A 16,484-nucleotide genomic window follows, 5' to 3' on the forward strand; every position below is an offset into this window, starting at 1 on the left:
TTTGATGTAGTGTTCCATGATTCATTGTTTGTGTATAACACCCAGTGCTCCATGCAATACGTGCCCTCCTTAATACCCATCCCTGGCCTATCCCATTCCCCCACCCCTCTCCCTTCTGAAGCCCTCGGTTTGTTTCCCAGAGTCCATAGTCTGTCATGGTTCATTCCCCCTTCTGTTTACCCCCTTCATTCTTCCCTTTCTTCTACCGATCTCCCTGCTATTTTTTTGTTCCATAAATGAGTGAAACCATATGATAATTGTCTTTTTCTGCTTGACTTATGTCACTTAGCATAATCTTCTCCAGTCCCGTCCATGTTGCTGCAAATGTTGGGTAATCGTTCTTTCTGATGGCTGAGTAATACTCTATTATATATATGGACCACATTCATTCGTCTGTTGAAGGGCATCCCGGCTCCTTCCACAATTTAGCTATTGTGGACAATTCTCATCTGCACTCTTCTTTCTCAAGGTTGCTTTAGCTATCTGAGGTCTTTGTGGTTCCATACAAATTTCAGGATTATTTGTTCTAGTTTTGTGAAAAATATTATTGGTATATTGATAGATATTGCACTGAATGTGAGGACTGCTTTGGGTAGCATGGAAATTTTAACAATATTAATTTTTCCACTCCTTGAGCAAAGTATACCTTTCCATTTATTTGTGTCTTTCATCAATGTCTTAGTTTTCAGAGCAACAAGTTTAAATTTATTCCTAGGTATTGTATTCCTTTTGATCCAACTGTAAGTGGGATTGTTTCCTTAATTTCTCTTTTGGATAGTTTGTTGTTTGTGTATATAAATTCCACAAATTTATGTATACTAATTTTGTATCCTGCAACTTTACTGAATTCACTTATTAGTTCTAATAATCTTCTGGTGGAGTTTTAAGGGTTTCCTATACACAGTATTATGTCATCTGGGAATAGTGACAGTTTTACTTCTTTCCCAATCTGGATGTCCTTTATTTCTTTTTCTTGTCAGATTTCTGTGGCTAAGACTTCTAACACTATGTTGAATAAAAGTGGTGAGAGTGGGCATCCTTGTCTTCTTCCTCATTTTAAAGGAAAGATTTTCAGCTTTTCACTATGGAGTGTGATGTTAGCTGTAGGTTTGTCATAGATGGCCTGTATCATATTGAGGTGTATTCCCTCTGTACTGACTTTTTCGAGAGTTTTAATCACAACTGGATGTTGAATTTCGGTGAATGCTTTTTCTGCATCTATTGAAACGATCATATAATTTTTCCCTTCTTTTTGTTAATGTGATAGATCACATTGATTAATTTGCAGATATTGAATCATCCCTCCACCCCTGGAATAAATCCCATTTGATCATGCTATATGATCCTTTTACTGTACTGTTAAATTAAGGTTACTCATATTTTGTTGAGGATTTTTGTATCTATGTTCATCAGGGATATTGGCCTGTAATTTTCTGTTTTTGCAGTGTGGTCTGGTTTTGCTATCAGGGTAATGTTAATACCTCACAGAATGAATTTGGAAGCATTCTTTTCTCTTTAGTTTTTTGGAATAGTCTGAGAAGGATAGGTATTAACTCTTTTTTTAAGTGTTTGGTAGAATTCATCTGTGAAGCCATCTGGTCCTAGAGTTTTGTTTGTTGGAGCTATTGGATTACTGATTCAATTTCATAAATAACAATCAGTATATTCAGATTTTCTATTTCTTCTTGATTCAGTCTTGGAAGATTATATGTTTGTAGGAATTTATCCATTTGTTCTAGGTTGTCCCATTTGTTGGCATATAATTATTTGTAGTAGTCTCTTATTATTCTCGGTATTTCTATGGTATCAGTTGGAACTTCTCTTTCATTTCTGATTCTATTTATTTGAACTGTCTCTCTCTTCTTAATGAATCTGGCTAAGGGTTTATCAATTTTGTTTATCTCTTCAAAGAATTAGCTCTTAGTTTCATTGATATTTTCTATCATTTTGTTTTTAGTCGTCATGTATTTCTGGTCTGATTTTTATTATTTCCTTCCTTCTACTAGCTTTGGGCTTTGTTCTTTGTCTAGTTCCTTTAGGTGTAAGGTTGGATTGTTTATTTGAAATGTTTCTTGTTTCTTGAGGTGAGTCTGTATCACTATAAACTTCTCTCTTAGAGCTGTTTTACTGTGTTCCATAGATGTTGGACTGTTGTGTTTCTATTTTTATTTGTTTCAAGGTATTTTTAAGTTTCCTCGTTGACCCATTGGTTGTTTAGTAGCATGTTGTTTAGCCTCCACATGTTTGTGGGTTTTGTTTTTGTTTTTTTACAGTTTTCTTGTAGTCGATCTCTAGTTTCATATTACTGTGGTCAGAAAAGATACTTGATCTGATTTCAATCTTAAATTTATTGAGATGTGTTCTGTGGCCTAACATACATTCTATCTCTCCCAGAAAGTGTTCCGTGTACCCTTGAGAAGAATGTATATTCTGCTGTTCTGAATGGAATGCTTTGTATATTATTTATTAAGTCCATCTGATCTAAGGTATTTTTTTTTAAGATTTTATTTCTTTATGTGACAGCCAGCCAGCGAGAGAGGGAACACAGCAGGGGAGTGGGAGAGGAAGGAAGCAGGCTTCCAGCGGAGGAGCCCAATGTGGGACTCGATCCTGGATCGCCGGGATCACGCCCTCAGCCGAAGGCAGATGCTTAACGACTGCGCTACCCAGGCGCCCCTGATCTAAGGTATTTTTTGAGGCCAACGTTTCCTTACTGGTTTTCTGTTTGGATGATCTCTCCATTGAGGTAAGTGGGGTGTTAAAGTCTCCAACTATTATTGTACTACTGTCCATTTCTCCCTTTACGTCTGTTAATGTTTGTTTTATGTATTTAGGTACCTTTATTTTGGGTGCATAAATATTTATAAGTGTTATATATTGTCTTGTATTTATTCCTTTATTATTATGTAATGCCCTTCGTCTCTTGTTACAGTCTTTGTTTTAAAGTCTATTTTGTCTGTATAATTATTGCTACACGAACTTTTCTTTAGCATGAAATATCTTTTTCCATCCCTTCACTTTAAGTCTGCGTTTGTGTTTAGATCTGAAGTGAGTCTCTGGTAGGCAACATACAGATGGGTCTTTGTTTGTTTGTTTGTTTGAATCCATTCAGCTACTATATGTCTTTTGATTAGAACATTTAGTCCATTTACATTTAAAGTAATTACTGATAAATATGTACTTACTGCCATTTTGTTGACTGTTTTCTGGTTGTTTTTAATAGCTCTTCTCTCTTCCTGTCTTCTTCTCTTGCTCTCTTCCCTTGTGATTTCGTGACTTTCCTTATTGTTATGCCTGTATTCCTTTCTTTTTATTTTTTGTGTGTCTATTATAGGTACTTGGTTTGTGGTTACTATGAGGTTCATGTATAACACCCTACATATATGGCACTCTATTTTAAATATTGATGGTTGCTTAAGTTCAAGTATATTCTAAAAGAACAACATCTCCACCCCCCCATTTTGTTGTTGATATTATATTTCACATCTTACTATTTTTTGTATCCCTTGATTAATTATTTTAGGTCTGGATGATTTTGCTACTTTTATCTTTAAACCTTCATATTAGCTATGTAGGTGGTTTATTCATTATGTGTACTATATGTTTACCTTTGCCAGTGAAATTTTTTTCTTTCATAATTTTCTTACTTCTAGTTATGAACTTTCTTTTCCATTTAAAGAAATCCCTTTAAATCTTCTTGTAAGGCTGGTATGGTGTTGATGAACTCCTTCAGCTTTTGTGTGTCTGGGGAACTCCTTATCTTGTCTTCAATTTTGAGTAACAATCATACTGGGTAGAGTATTCTCAGTTATAACTTTTTTCCTTTCAGCACTTTGAGTATATCATGTCACTACCTGTTGATCTGCAAAATTTCTGCTTAAAAATCAGCTATAGTCTTATGGGGTTCCTTTGTATGTAACTACTTGTTTTTCTCTTGATGATTTTAAGATTCTCTCTTAACTATTTACACTCTGGTTATAATGTGTCTTGGTGTGTCTCTTTGGGTTCATCTTAGTTGGGGCTTTCTGTGATTTCTGGACCTGGATGCCTGTTTCCTTTGTCAGGTTAGGGAAGATTTCAGCCATTATTTCTTCAAATAGGTTTTATGTCCCTTTCTCACTTTTCCTTCTGAGATGCCATAATATTAAATGTTAGTATACTTGATGTTGTCTTAGAGGTCTCTTAAACTATCCTCATTTTTAAAATTCTTTTTTCTTCTTGTTGTTCTGATTATGTGATTTGCACTATCATATCTTCCATCCTTCTTCCATCATCGAATCTGCTGCTGAATCCCTTTGGCATATCTTTCATTTCATTTTTCATTTCAGTTATTGTGTTCTTCAGCTCTGACTGGCTCCTTTTTATATTTTCTATCTCTTTGTTGAAGCTCTCACTGTGTTCATCCCTTATTCTCCTAAGTTGGGTGAGCATATTTATGATCATTACTTCGAACTCTTTATCTGGTAGATTGCTTATCTCCATTTCATTTAGTTCTTTTTCTGAGGTTTTGTCTTGTTCTCTCATTTGGAACGTATTCCTCTGTCTCCTCGTTATGCCCAAATTTTCTGTTTTATTCTATTGGACAGATAAGTCTCCCAGTCTTGAAAGAGTGGCTTTATGCAGAATGTGTCAGGTGGGGCCCAGTAATGCAAACTCCCCATGTCACCTGAGTGAGGTGTCCCAGGGTTGTCCCTAGTGTGGGCTGTATACACTCTCCTGTTGTGGCTGGGTGATAACTCACTGTTGTGCAGGGCTGGCCCCATCCCATCTGGCTGTAAGGCCTGGCTGTGAGTACTGCAGTAATGTTGATTGTTGGGGTTATTGTCCTTTTGGCTGATAGGCCCTGCTGAGGTACAGGATTGTTCAGGGCTTTCAGTGGGGCACATCCCCTGACACAGCAGTCTAAAGGGAGAATTCCACAATGGTGCCTACCAGTACCAGGATAAGCACAGCATAATGAAATAGGAAAATTGGCTGCAGCCAGTGTCTCAGTCCCCAGGGAGAGGCTCAGCTGTCTCCTGCCTCACTAGCTGACATTCCAAGATTAGTAAGTGGATCTCCTTCACCTATGGTCTATGTGCTTTTCAATCTCGTGTTTTTGCACTGGTTTCCAGGTTGAGTGAGTCTGTGTTTAAGCCCCTTGATAGCAGTTTTGCTTTCTCTGCAGTTCTTTAGTTTTCCTGGGTATATTCCCAGTTGGTTTTCAAATCCTGGTGTTTTGGGGGCTGATCTTCTGTGTAGGATCTAAGGGTTGAAGTTTTGATGTGGAGCTCAAAGCTCTTCTCCTCAGCAATAATTTCTGTATTTCTCAGGTCCTTCTGATTGGCATGAAATGCTACATCTGGGATGTGGTTTCTTCCTCAGTGAGACTGTGTCTCTGCCATTCCACCCGTGTCAGTGCTGTCCCTTGTTGTGAAGGCCCTGCTCATCCAGTTTCTAGGCCCCCTTCAAAGGGGACAATTCCACATGCAGTTGTAGATTTGTTGTGTCTGTGGGAGGAGGTGAGCTCAGGATCTTCCTACGCCACCATCTTGCCTGTCCCCTATCCAGGAATTTCTGGTTATGATATTTACAGGAGCTGATGTTCAGCCATATGGGTTGAATAGCACACTCTCACTAAAATTCACTGTGATGCCAGAAATAGAAAAATCAGGGTTTGCTAAAAGAAGATAAGCTGGGGTGCTTTGTTTCAATATCCCTTCATGACCTAGCCAATATCTAAAATCTTGATATTTTGTTTAATTTTTAACAGATATTTCTCAATTTTCCTTATTATTAGCCAGACTGGCTTAAGCAAAGAGAATTAATTTGTCTCAGAATCCAACTAAACTGAGGGAAAAGCAGTTACACAGCTGAGGCTCGAGAACAAGCGCAACCAGGGACTTGAACATGCTGAGGATCTCAGTATATTTCCTGTGTCTCTCTCTTTTGGTACATTGACTTCATTCTTTTATCTCCTTTTCCCTTCATGGAAGAATTGAACACGACTGCAGACATCTTTCTAGCATGAGAGGATACAGCCCTGTTGGCCCACAGTCCATAGGTTCCAGGGCAGTAATTCACTGGTTTAGTTGCATTAGGCATCCATTTCTGGACCAATCACTTGTGGTCAGGGCAGGCTGGAAATTGTGACTGGTTCCATGTGGGTAAAGAACACACTTCCAGGACTAACTAGCTGTGGCAAGGAGACCACTGGCATGAATAAACAACGAAGAAGAAGGTAGTCCATTTCTACAAGAACAGGAGATAATGATGGGCAGACTCTCTCATAGAAATCCTCAATACCCTAAATGTTCAGAGGATTTTCCATATACTTTGAAATTACTCTCTATTCTCTACAAATAATGACCAAGATTCACTCTAATTGGCTATTTCATTATGTAAGAAAGTCTAGTTCTAAGTTGTCAATAATATCCAACTTGGTATCAGAATACCTAGTAGTATGGGCTGTGAGAAAGAGTTTTTTGGTCTACTATTGTTCACAGATGAGCAATTGGGCTCACTACATAACAGTTGTTCATTCATGGTCTTTTAAAAATTGCAATTACACTAGTTTCTTAAATTACCATGTGAAGCCTCAAAATAAACAACTAAAATAAAGGTGCCATGAGCTTGTCTTTGAAGTATGTGTGGGGTGTGTGCTTGTGTGTGTGATTTTCTTCAAATGGGATGAATACTTATTAGTTGGGGATGTAATAGTTGCCTAAAGGCAGAGAATGGACCAAATGATCTCCATTTTCTGGATAATCTGCTGAGGAGACACTGAGTTTACAGAAGTAAATTCTGAAGTCTTATTGATGTTTTTTCCTTTGTTAAACAGGATTTTCAAACATAAGAGCCTTTTACACTACCTTTCGGCAAATTCATAACTGCATATTATTTTTAGTCAACAGAATGACTCTACTATAAACTTTGAAGATGTCCAAAAATGAGATGCAAAATATTTCAATTAAGCTGCTTACGCACAAACGGAGATTTTTGAACTTTTTGCAATCTCTTTTTGGTTTCTCTTCTAGTGGAAGTCCTTCCCACATGTCCAGGTCCTGAGATACTTCTTTCCATGAAGAGAAAGGTTGGATGCCAAGCTCTGCTTACTGCCCATCCTCCCTACCATCTCCCATAGCCCCCTACCCTCAGAGGCACACATGTTCTGTGGTTACCATAGGAACTAGTAGGATCTAATTATTTAAATTTTTGATATTTTGTTCTCCATGGATTTTTGCATTAATTTTGATTAAAAATATTTCATTAAAATGTTATTTATATTGCTTACTGCATTTCTGGCCCCTTGCTTTTAAATTTTGCACCTTATGTGAGTGTCTTACCCTTGTTGCAGGCCTCATATTTAGACAGACTTAAGAGTCTAGTGTAGCACCTTAACAAGTACCTATCATGCTCAGTCTTGATTTTCCCACCTCTAAAACAAAAATGATAACTGAAATATCCTTATAGGGCTGTTTGAAGGATTAAATGAGAAGGTACATGTAAAGCATTTAGTATGTGTGAAACGGAATCAATATTCAGTGAATATAATTAGCATTACTACTATCAATAATAACACAAGTGACAGCAAAAGCAGTAATAGTAGATAACACTTAGGTTCAGTCATCAATAGTAAGACAAAAGCCCAACTCTAGAGAAATCCTTTCTACTGGGAGGCTCAGACATGTAAAAATACAGTCACCATTCAATGAACTGTTGTAATAAAGGTTTATATGTGATATGAAGAAAGCATGAGAGTAAGAAGAACTAGCTAAGCTCTTAGAGAAGGGGTTTTAAGTTCACTACCAAAGGCTGAGTAAGAGGGTTTGCTAAATGGAGAAGAAAAGAAAGATCACTCCAGTGGGTACAAAGTTATTGAGGCTGGAAAGGGCCTGCTGGACTACTCAGAGGGAGATGTTCTCTGTAGCTGGAATGGGGAATTCTGGTAGGAAAGTTGTGGGAGGCAAGCCTTAAAAGAAAAAAATCTAGTCTGTGGATTAAGAGACTGGAATATTATTCTCAAGAGGTTAGATTTTGTTCTGGGGACAGTGGAGGATTCTACTGAAGGATGTTGAGGCTCTGTTTTTGAGACGTTCAAGCATGAGGTTTAGAAAGGCAACTGTGTGAAGGATAGACAGGCGAGGGGCTGGAGTGGAGCCAGGGATACCCACTAGGGGGCTATTGTAAGATCCAGGCGAGGAGGACGAGGGCCTGAATCAAAGCACCAGCAATGGTACTGGAAAGCAGTCAAGAGATCTGAGCCATATTTCATAGGCAGAATCAATGACCTGGGTGGCTAACTGAGTGTAGGATGCTATAGGAAGAAAGGAGAAACAGAATGCCTAGGAGGTCCCATCCATAGTACCTGACGGAGAACATGTGAAGAGGAATCAATGTAGGTAAGTATGTACGGTGGGAAGAAGATAAGGAGCTAGGTTTCAAACACATTTAACCTGAAATGCAGGGGAATATCCAAGAGGACATGCTCAGTAGACCGTTGGAAATATAAGCGAGGGACTTGGGAGAAAGGGGAGGCTGGAGTTTGTGTATTGATTGAAGCATAGGAAATATATGTGCTATCTCTGGGAGAGCTGCCTTGAGAAAGAAGGGTTGAGGGCCCAATCAGATGACTGTCATCTTTCCCCCTCTCTGCTTTTCTGTTTTATCTTTCCATGGACCTAAATGATCAGTGTGCTTCCAGTGTGGGACTTTGGCCTGGTCCCCCAGCAAATGTCCCCAAAGCTTCTTTACCCTGGCTATTTGGTCTGCCATTTGGAGACGTCCATCCAGCTCTCGTCTGATCTGGGCTGCTTGCTCATCTGGATTGTCCAGCTGCAGAAAAGCACAAATACAGAGACTTTCAGTTTGGATCACAAAAACCAGTGAACTCATGACTTTGCATTTTACATGCCCCAATCTCTGCTCCCACAGATATATTTCACCAAAAGTTAAGAATCTTGTAACAGACAAATCCAACTGGAGGAAAATCTTAAGTTAAATCCTAGGCAGTTGTTAGGAAAGACATCTGAATGAACTTGCACATGAATCACTTTGGAACTGCTAGGCAGCAGTGCTTCTAATGAGGGCCCAATACACACCTCTGTTTTGGTCCAATGAAGAAAGTGTTTACGTGACAGATGTACAAAGAAGGAGACAGTAATATAACTATGAGAAATGTGTGGAGCAGACACAGTGCTTATCCATAGTGCCTACATGGCATATATCCTACAGCTGTCCCACCCTTAGACCATGGGGATTAATCAATCATTGCATTCCTTCTTACTGAGCCCTAAGACTTTCTCAGCCAGTACTCCAGATGGCCACTACCAATGAATTGGCGTTAATATCTAAGTTGAAATCTATCTTTGTCTTCCCTGTAGTTAGAGCTATTAGGACATAAGAATCAGCATATCCAAGCATAAAGAAGCCTGGACAACTCCCTGAGTTCTCTGGTTTTCTCATTTGTAGAATGAAGGGGTTGGTTACATAATCTCCATCTTTGAAAGACACTGGCAAACATTTCTGTAAAGGGCCATATAATTATTACTTTCGGCTTTGAGGGTCATACGATCTCTCTTGTAATGACTCAATTCTTCCAATCAAATGTGAAAACAGACATTGATAATACGTAAACAAATGAGCATCTCTGCGTTCCAATAAAACTTTATGTGCAACAACATGTAGCAGGCCATAGTTACTGATCCCTCCTCTATGAATTAGGTTTTTCTCTTTATTTCCAAGCAAACCTATTGTTATCCTTCAAACTGTAATTGAGTTTGTTTTATTCAGTAATTAACGACTAATTTTATTCACAGAAAAGTTTAATAAATAGGGAGCAGTGGCATTCAAATAGAATGGGCTTTATTCCTCTTTATAGTGCATATTAACTCACAACAAAAAGTAGCTTAAGAAGTGTCTGAGTTTTCTAGGTCCCTTTCCTTTAAAAGTCATTTTTATTTAGAAATTTGAAAATAAAAACCCAGATCCAGAGACACCGTGGTGTCTCAGTCAGTTAAGTGTCTGACTCTTGATTTCAGCTCAGGTCATGATCTCAGGGTCATGAGATTGAGCCCCACTAAGGGCAGTGTGCTCAGCAGGTGGTCTGCTTGAGATTTTCTCTCTCCTTCTCCCACTGCCTGATACCCCTTCTAAAATAAAATAATAAAAAACTAAACAAAACAAAAACCCTACCCAGGTCCATGCTTAAAAAAAAAATCTCATATATGGTACAAAATGGTATAGAAAAGAAGTTCTTTTTAATATGATGTAAAAAAGAACACTAAAAAATTTATGGTCATATTTCTGAAGCATCGACAATGGTCTTTTTAAAAGATTTATGAGAGAGAGCGAGTGAGGGAGAGAGTGAGAGAAAGATGTGAAAGGGGGAGGGGGAGAGAGAGGAAGACAATCTCAACCAGACTCCCCACTGAGCTCGCAGCCAGTTGCTGGCTCTTGGTTTCGCTCAGGGCATGATCTCACAAGTCCAAGATCATGACCTGAGCTGAAACCAAGAGCCAGAGGCTTAACCGACTAAGTCACTCAAGTGTCCCTTGGTTTGTTTTATAAAATACATAAAAATCCATCTAGTTTTACGCTATGCATTTTTAGCACCCGGTTTAAATCAGGAATTGCCTTATCTTCTCCTTTCCACAGTTTTGAGGGGCAGGACTATTTCCCAGATCATAAAGACTGCATTGCAACTCTAGGCCATATATTCTAAGGCAGCACTTCCCAAAGAGTTCTGCTAAACAACAATCTTATTAAATCCTCCAGAAGAAAGGGTTCCAGAAGAATGGTCAGTTGAGTTTCAAAAATGGTGTATCAAAATGCACAAAGTCCCTGAGAAGTTTTGCGGTGAGGAAGTCTGCTAGACTTTGATCAACTTAATTATTCTTTAATTTAAACTGAAATTTTTATTTTTTGCACAATACAATGCCCAGAGAACGAGGTGGAAACCCTGTTCTACACACATATAAAGAAAACCACCCGAAAGCCGTTACACTGCTGCCCAGGGGTCCACCCATTACAAGCTTCCCCATAGGCGCACATGGGAAACATGGTAGCCTCCACGTTGTTTTCAAGTGCCAATGAGCTGTCTTCATTCTATTCCCTTGGAAACGCAAGACTTCTTTAGTTCCAGGTGCCAACCCACTGCGAACACTCAAATGTCTCGCTCAAAATACATATGCAAACGAAACGTCTGACTTCTTCACTGAGAAGCAGCAAAATGATTTGGTTAGGGGCTAAAGTTGGGAATTCTGTCAGAAGATACAGTATCCACAGAGGTTATTACTGAAAAGAGAAAACACAGCCCAATAGAACCATCCCATTACTAAATTTTCCATCAAATGGAACTAGAGACAGCAGAAAATGCCGGCAAAGAGGATGAGCAGGCTAGGTCTACACTACGCTTCATTCCTTAGTTCATGTGTTCCCTCACTCATTCACTTATCAGATTTTTTTTGGGAATGTCATGATATGCCAAGACAGTGGAATACAGAAAGGAAAAAGACAGGCTTAGTCGCTGCATCCATGGAGCTTAAACCTAGCAAGAACAGATAAGGCTATTTAAACATTTTGGGCACAAAAGAGAGGGGGCTAGCATTTATTGATGCTTATGCTGAGCCCAGGTATTCTATGGCCTGTATTTCAGTCTTTTCTAAAGGGTCTCAAGAACTAGATATTAATGTGCATTCTCCCAGGAAAAAGACTCTGGGGTCAGGAAATGCTGCTCCCTCCTGAAAACTTAAAATACATATTAGTATTATTAAGATTTTGAGCAATTCTAGAATTAATAAGCCTATTGAACTGCATTTAACTTTGTCTTTTACAACACAATTATTTCACTGAAGAATATTCCACATGGAAGTTTGGGAAATTTTACATGTGAAACAACCTTATGGGGTAGGTACCATTATCACCCCCATTTTACAGATGAAGAAACTGAGTCTCGGTAAGTTTCAGGATGTTGGTGCAGTTCACACAGCTGGTAAAGTGGTATGACCCATTATAAATGGAGTCTGTCTTGCCTCAAACCATCTTGCCATTATGTTGGCTTCTTTCTTAAGTGCCTTGTTTGGTTTCCTAATTGGTCCTGACAATTAAATAACTCGGTGCCCTCACTTTGTTCCTTGTATGCATGGGACAGTTTAACACATCGAGCCACCACTAGGGGGCAGAGAAATGTCTACCCTCCTTCACCTGTCACAACTGGCTGATGTCTTCTAGACAGGCTATAACAGTGCCAGAGCCCTCCCCAAGAAATGAGAGCAATGAGCGTGTCCTTATCCTGGCTCTGCCGTAAGTAGCTGTGTGACCTTAGGCAAGTTACTTAACCTCTCTGTGCTCCAGGTCTCTTCATCTGAATAATCAGTGTAATAAGTCAACCTAAGGCTATCATGGGAATTCACTGAGACACCGGGTATAAAGTGCTCAGCGCAGTTCTTGGCACAGTTTCCTGAACAAACCCTCAGGAAATGGTAGCTGCTGTTTGGGTTATTAAACAAGCCTATGGTGGCTGTATTTCTGACATGGGCCACAGTGGGGAGTCAAAGATTCAGACGAGAATGTGCCAGATGGGACCATGTCCCTCTGTGGTATGGATGCGGGGGTCCTACTCTATAGTCTGTGCACTAGAAAGGAAGGGATCAAGGCTCCCATCTCTTGACAAATTTCCTTGGCTTCCCAGTGTCATCAACATTGCCCAGGGTCAAGTCCCTCTGCTCTGTTAGACTTTAATTAGAAGGAGTGACCGGAAGGCAGACGCTGCTGCCTGACAGCTAAATGATCTGAAGGGAGGATGAAAAAAGAAATGCAACCAAAGCTCTCTCAAACAGCCTGGCATGATGAAGGCCATCCTCAATCGAGGAGCTTGACAGCCCCACTGTATGAAATCCAAAAAAAATAAAGAGAAATCAAGTAATTACCTTTTCAAGTGCTAGAAAGAAAAAGCCAGAGAGTGAGCTTCCATGGAAACGAGGTTCTGTTTACTGCACTGGCCTTTTCCACCAAGGAAAGGAAAGATCAGCTGGCAAACCAGGCCAAGGGCAAACCTTTCCGCTGACAGCTCATTAGGGTTAAAATACGTACATGTGCATGAAGGCTCTTTACCTAATTAGACAAATAATCTTTCTACTAGCAGAGGTCAAGCAGAGGCAGCGTGGTGGTTGTCACGATTTGCCTGCCAAGCAAAGGGACTATTTCCCTGCACTATGCTTTTAAAGTGATGGGGAGCTGAGCTCAGCACTGCCCAAGTGCTAACAGGTATCACCTAAGCCATCAGTTCCAGCCCATCCTGAGGCTTGGGATTCTCTCCAGCTCATGGCTGTGCCCCTTTAGGCCATGCAGAGGCTCAGACCAGCGTTGCTCTTGGCCTCGTTCACATCTGCAGGAACACCATGCAGCAGGGGACACAGGGCTGAGAATAGGGCAAAGGGGAGTCTGTGCCCCGCTACCCCACTCCCTGGTTCCATGACCTTGTCAGGTCTCAACCTCTGAGCCTCAGGTTCCTCAACTGCTGAGTGGGGATCACTTTGATCTTGCAAGTCTACTGAAAGGACTGAATGAGACAACGTGTGGTGTGTTTCAAGGGAAGTTAGGCCCACCTGGGTCCAAATCCTGGCTTTGCAATTTCCTTCTTCAAAGGGACTGAACAAGTGACTGAACCCAAGCCTCAGTCTCCTGGGATAACATAAGATACCTACCCCAGTGTGTTCTTAGGACTGACTGAGATGATACCCATGCAAAGCACCTAGCACGGTGCTGGCACATAGTAGGTCCTATAGTTTAGAAAACGTTTCTAGAATTATCCCGATTCTAGGGTGGGCACTCATCAGATGTCAACTCCCTCCCTGCCCTTTGTGATTTATGATGAAAACTAGACCCCGGGACAGGGGAGCCCTGGAATGGACAAGAGGAGCCCTTGTTCTGGTCCTCAATTTGCCCTTAGCTGGGGGACCTGGGGCCGATGTCATGACCTCTCTATCCATAGTCCCTGCACCTGAGAAATGACAAACCCTATTATGTCCCAGAAGTCTTTGCGAAGTATAGACAAGCATTTCTCAAAAGTATATCCTGGGGATACCAGTTCTGCAGAGAAAGGGGCATGTGGTCAGTTGGGTTGGTTCTCTCTTTCCCCTTCCTGGGGAGTTGCAAGACACATCACTGAGAAGACAACTTTGTGTGGCCCTACATTTCCCAAACTTATCTGATCCTGTGTGTAACATGTTTGTGTAGCACATTCTGGGATGTGCTCAGCTAGGCAATTTTCCTATGCGCTTCATTTTTCTCACATCCATGGACACACCCAGTTTTTTGGAGGGAGGAGAAAGGGAGGAAGGAACCTCACTATGTAAGTGGATCTATATGTCAGTTTAAGAGGGACCCAGCTGGGAACACTCTGTCTCATCTCTAGGGTGATAGAGAAATCATCACTGGGCCCAGACTTGGAATCTCATTAGGCCCAGAGGCCCTGGAGGATCAGCCTGCACGGGGAACATCCTTGGGCACCAGCTCTCCCTAGGACGCCTGAATTCTTTGGGCTCACACATTATGATGATAGGGGGGCAAGTCCAACTCTGGACTCTTCCAAACTCATCATTATTACTGCCGCAAGGCAGTCTCCAGTCAAGCAAAAAGATGACATGATTCAAATATGCAGAAAATTTAAACAGAAACAGGTGGATCACTTTATGCATTATTTGAATAATTGCTCTACTTTCTGGAAAAATCTGTGGTACTCAGCCTCAGAACAAATGGAGCAACTTCAGCCTCAGGACCGCAATGAAAATGGTCCAGAAGTGTGGCTGCAAGGAGCATTTGAGACGGTGTAGTAAGCTCAAGCCGGGTGTCGGCCCTTCTGAGCTCCATGGCCTGTTGGAAACCCCATACCCCCACCCCAGTACATGGCACTGGGCTCCTCACTGAGGCCTTTGGAAGGGTTTGTTTTCTCCTGCTGCCAGGCGTTGGCACACACCCTTTCCCATGCCTGAACATTCTCCCTTGTCTCCTCCTTGACTCATATAACCAGTTCTTATTCTTCATCCTAGGCTCTGCAGCAAACTCTTCTCTGACCCTCCAGACTTGGTGAGTTTCTCCTGCCAAGCTCTCCTAGCACTATGCACCTCTCCTTTTCTAAGTATTTTTCACAATTGTAATTTTATATGCACTTATGTGATTATTTGATGTTTACCTACAAGGTCCATGAGGGCAGGGATGTGTGTCTTTTGCTTCTCTCTGCATTCCCAGCACCTAGTACGGTGCTGAACACAGAGGGGGCTCTGATAATTGCCTGACCAACGAAAGGACTGAGTTAATTAACTGCGTCCCAAAGAGGGAAAGTGACCTGCCCAGAGTCGCTCAATAATCAGTGAGAGGGCTAGGACCAGGTTCCCCACCTGCTAACTTCTAGCTTGCTAGGTTTTACTGCTTAGTGCTTGTGTTCTGGGAAGGGCCACTCTCTGCAGAAATAGGGAAAGACCGACCTTTGCTGGCCTGTCATCAGTTACATTCCCGCTGAAGCATTCTTAATCCTGGGCTCTGGGGGCTTGAGGCAGTGCGCCTGTCAGCAGCAGCGGTGCAAGCCACCGGCTGACCTGGGTTCACTGGATCTGTTTTCCCTGTTTCTCTCCACCTCCTAGCCTGGCCCCTTGGTTCCCAGGGATTAGTGTCTGAGGAGGAGGCTGCCAAAAGCTACTGCAGAGGAGGGCAGAGGCGCTTGCCTATAAAGCACTGCTATCGGCTGGCACGGTCCTCCTTTTCTCCACAGCCCTGTGCTTTTTCTCCTCCTTCACAGACAAACTGCTCCAGCAAATGCTGCCCTCCTGGCACACTGCAGTCTGGAAAGTTACAGCCAGGACAGCGTCCGTTTCCCTCCAAGGGATGTGGGTGTCCAACCTCCTGTCTCAAGAATGTACTGAGGTTTGGGCTGTGGATGTATCATTGCATTCAGCGCCTGGCTGCCACCTCCAAACTCCTTTCCAACTGACCTGTCTCCCCTTGGTCCATGTCTGATGAGGCTGTAGGATGTGATTGGCAAGGGGTCCCCCTTTACTATGCAGCTTCAAATCCTTGCTTTGCTTTTCTTTTCTTTTTTTTGAAAGATTTTATTTATTTGTCAGAGAAAGAGAGAGAGACAGGCAGGGGGAGAAGCAGACTCCCCGTTGAGCAGGGAGCCTGATGCGGGACTCGATCCCAGGAGCCTGGGATCATGACCTGAGCTGCAGGCAGATGCTTAACCGACTGAGCCACCCAGGTGTCCCAGCTTTTCTACTTTGAAGCCAAGCGGTGCTGAGCAAGTTACAAGATCTCTCTGAGCCTGAACTTTTAATTTTTTTCAACTCCCTTAACTGTAAGATGGGAATAATAATGACAATACCTACCGCATGGATTGATGAGAGTTTAAATGAGATGGTATGTGTATGCCCCTTAGCAGAGTGCCTGGCACACCATCACTTTCAGTAAATCTCAGCAGCTATTAGTACTTGACATTCTGCAGCCTGCAT

At 41.5% G+C, this 16,484-nt stretch overlaps 1 protein-coding gene across 1 annotated transcript in view; it reads right to left on the reverse strand.

Annotated features, from left to right (window-relative positions):
- Positions 1–16,484, reverse strand: part of CADPS (calcium dependent secretion activator) — a 499,023-nt gene that overhangs the window by 249,241 nt on the left and 233,298 nt on the right. Inside the window, 1 exon segment of the mRNA XM_034658585.1 lies at positions 8,734–8,814. Within this exon segment, the coding sequence (XP_034514476.1) occupies positions 8,734–8,814 (81 nt within the window).

Source organism: Ailuropoda melanoleuca, chromosome 4, assembly GCF_002007445.2.
Source record: "Ailuropoda melanoleuca isolate Jingjing chromosome 4, ASM200744v2, whole genome shotgun sequence".
Taxonomy (NCBI): domain Eukaryota; kingdom Metazoa; phylum Chordata; class Mammalia; order Carnivora; family Ursidae; genus Ailuropoda; species Ailuropoda melanoleuca.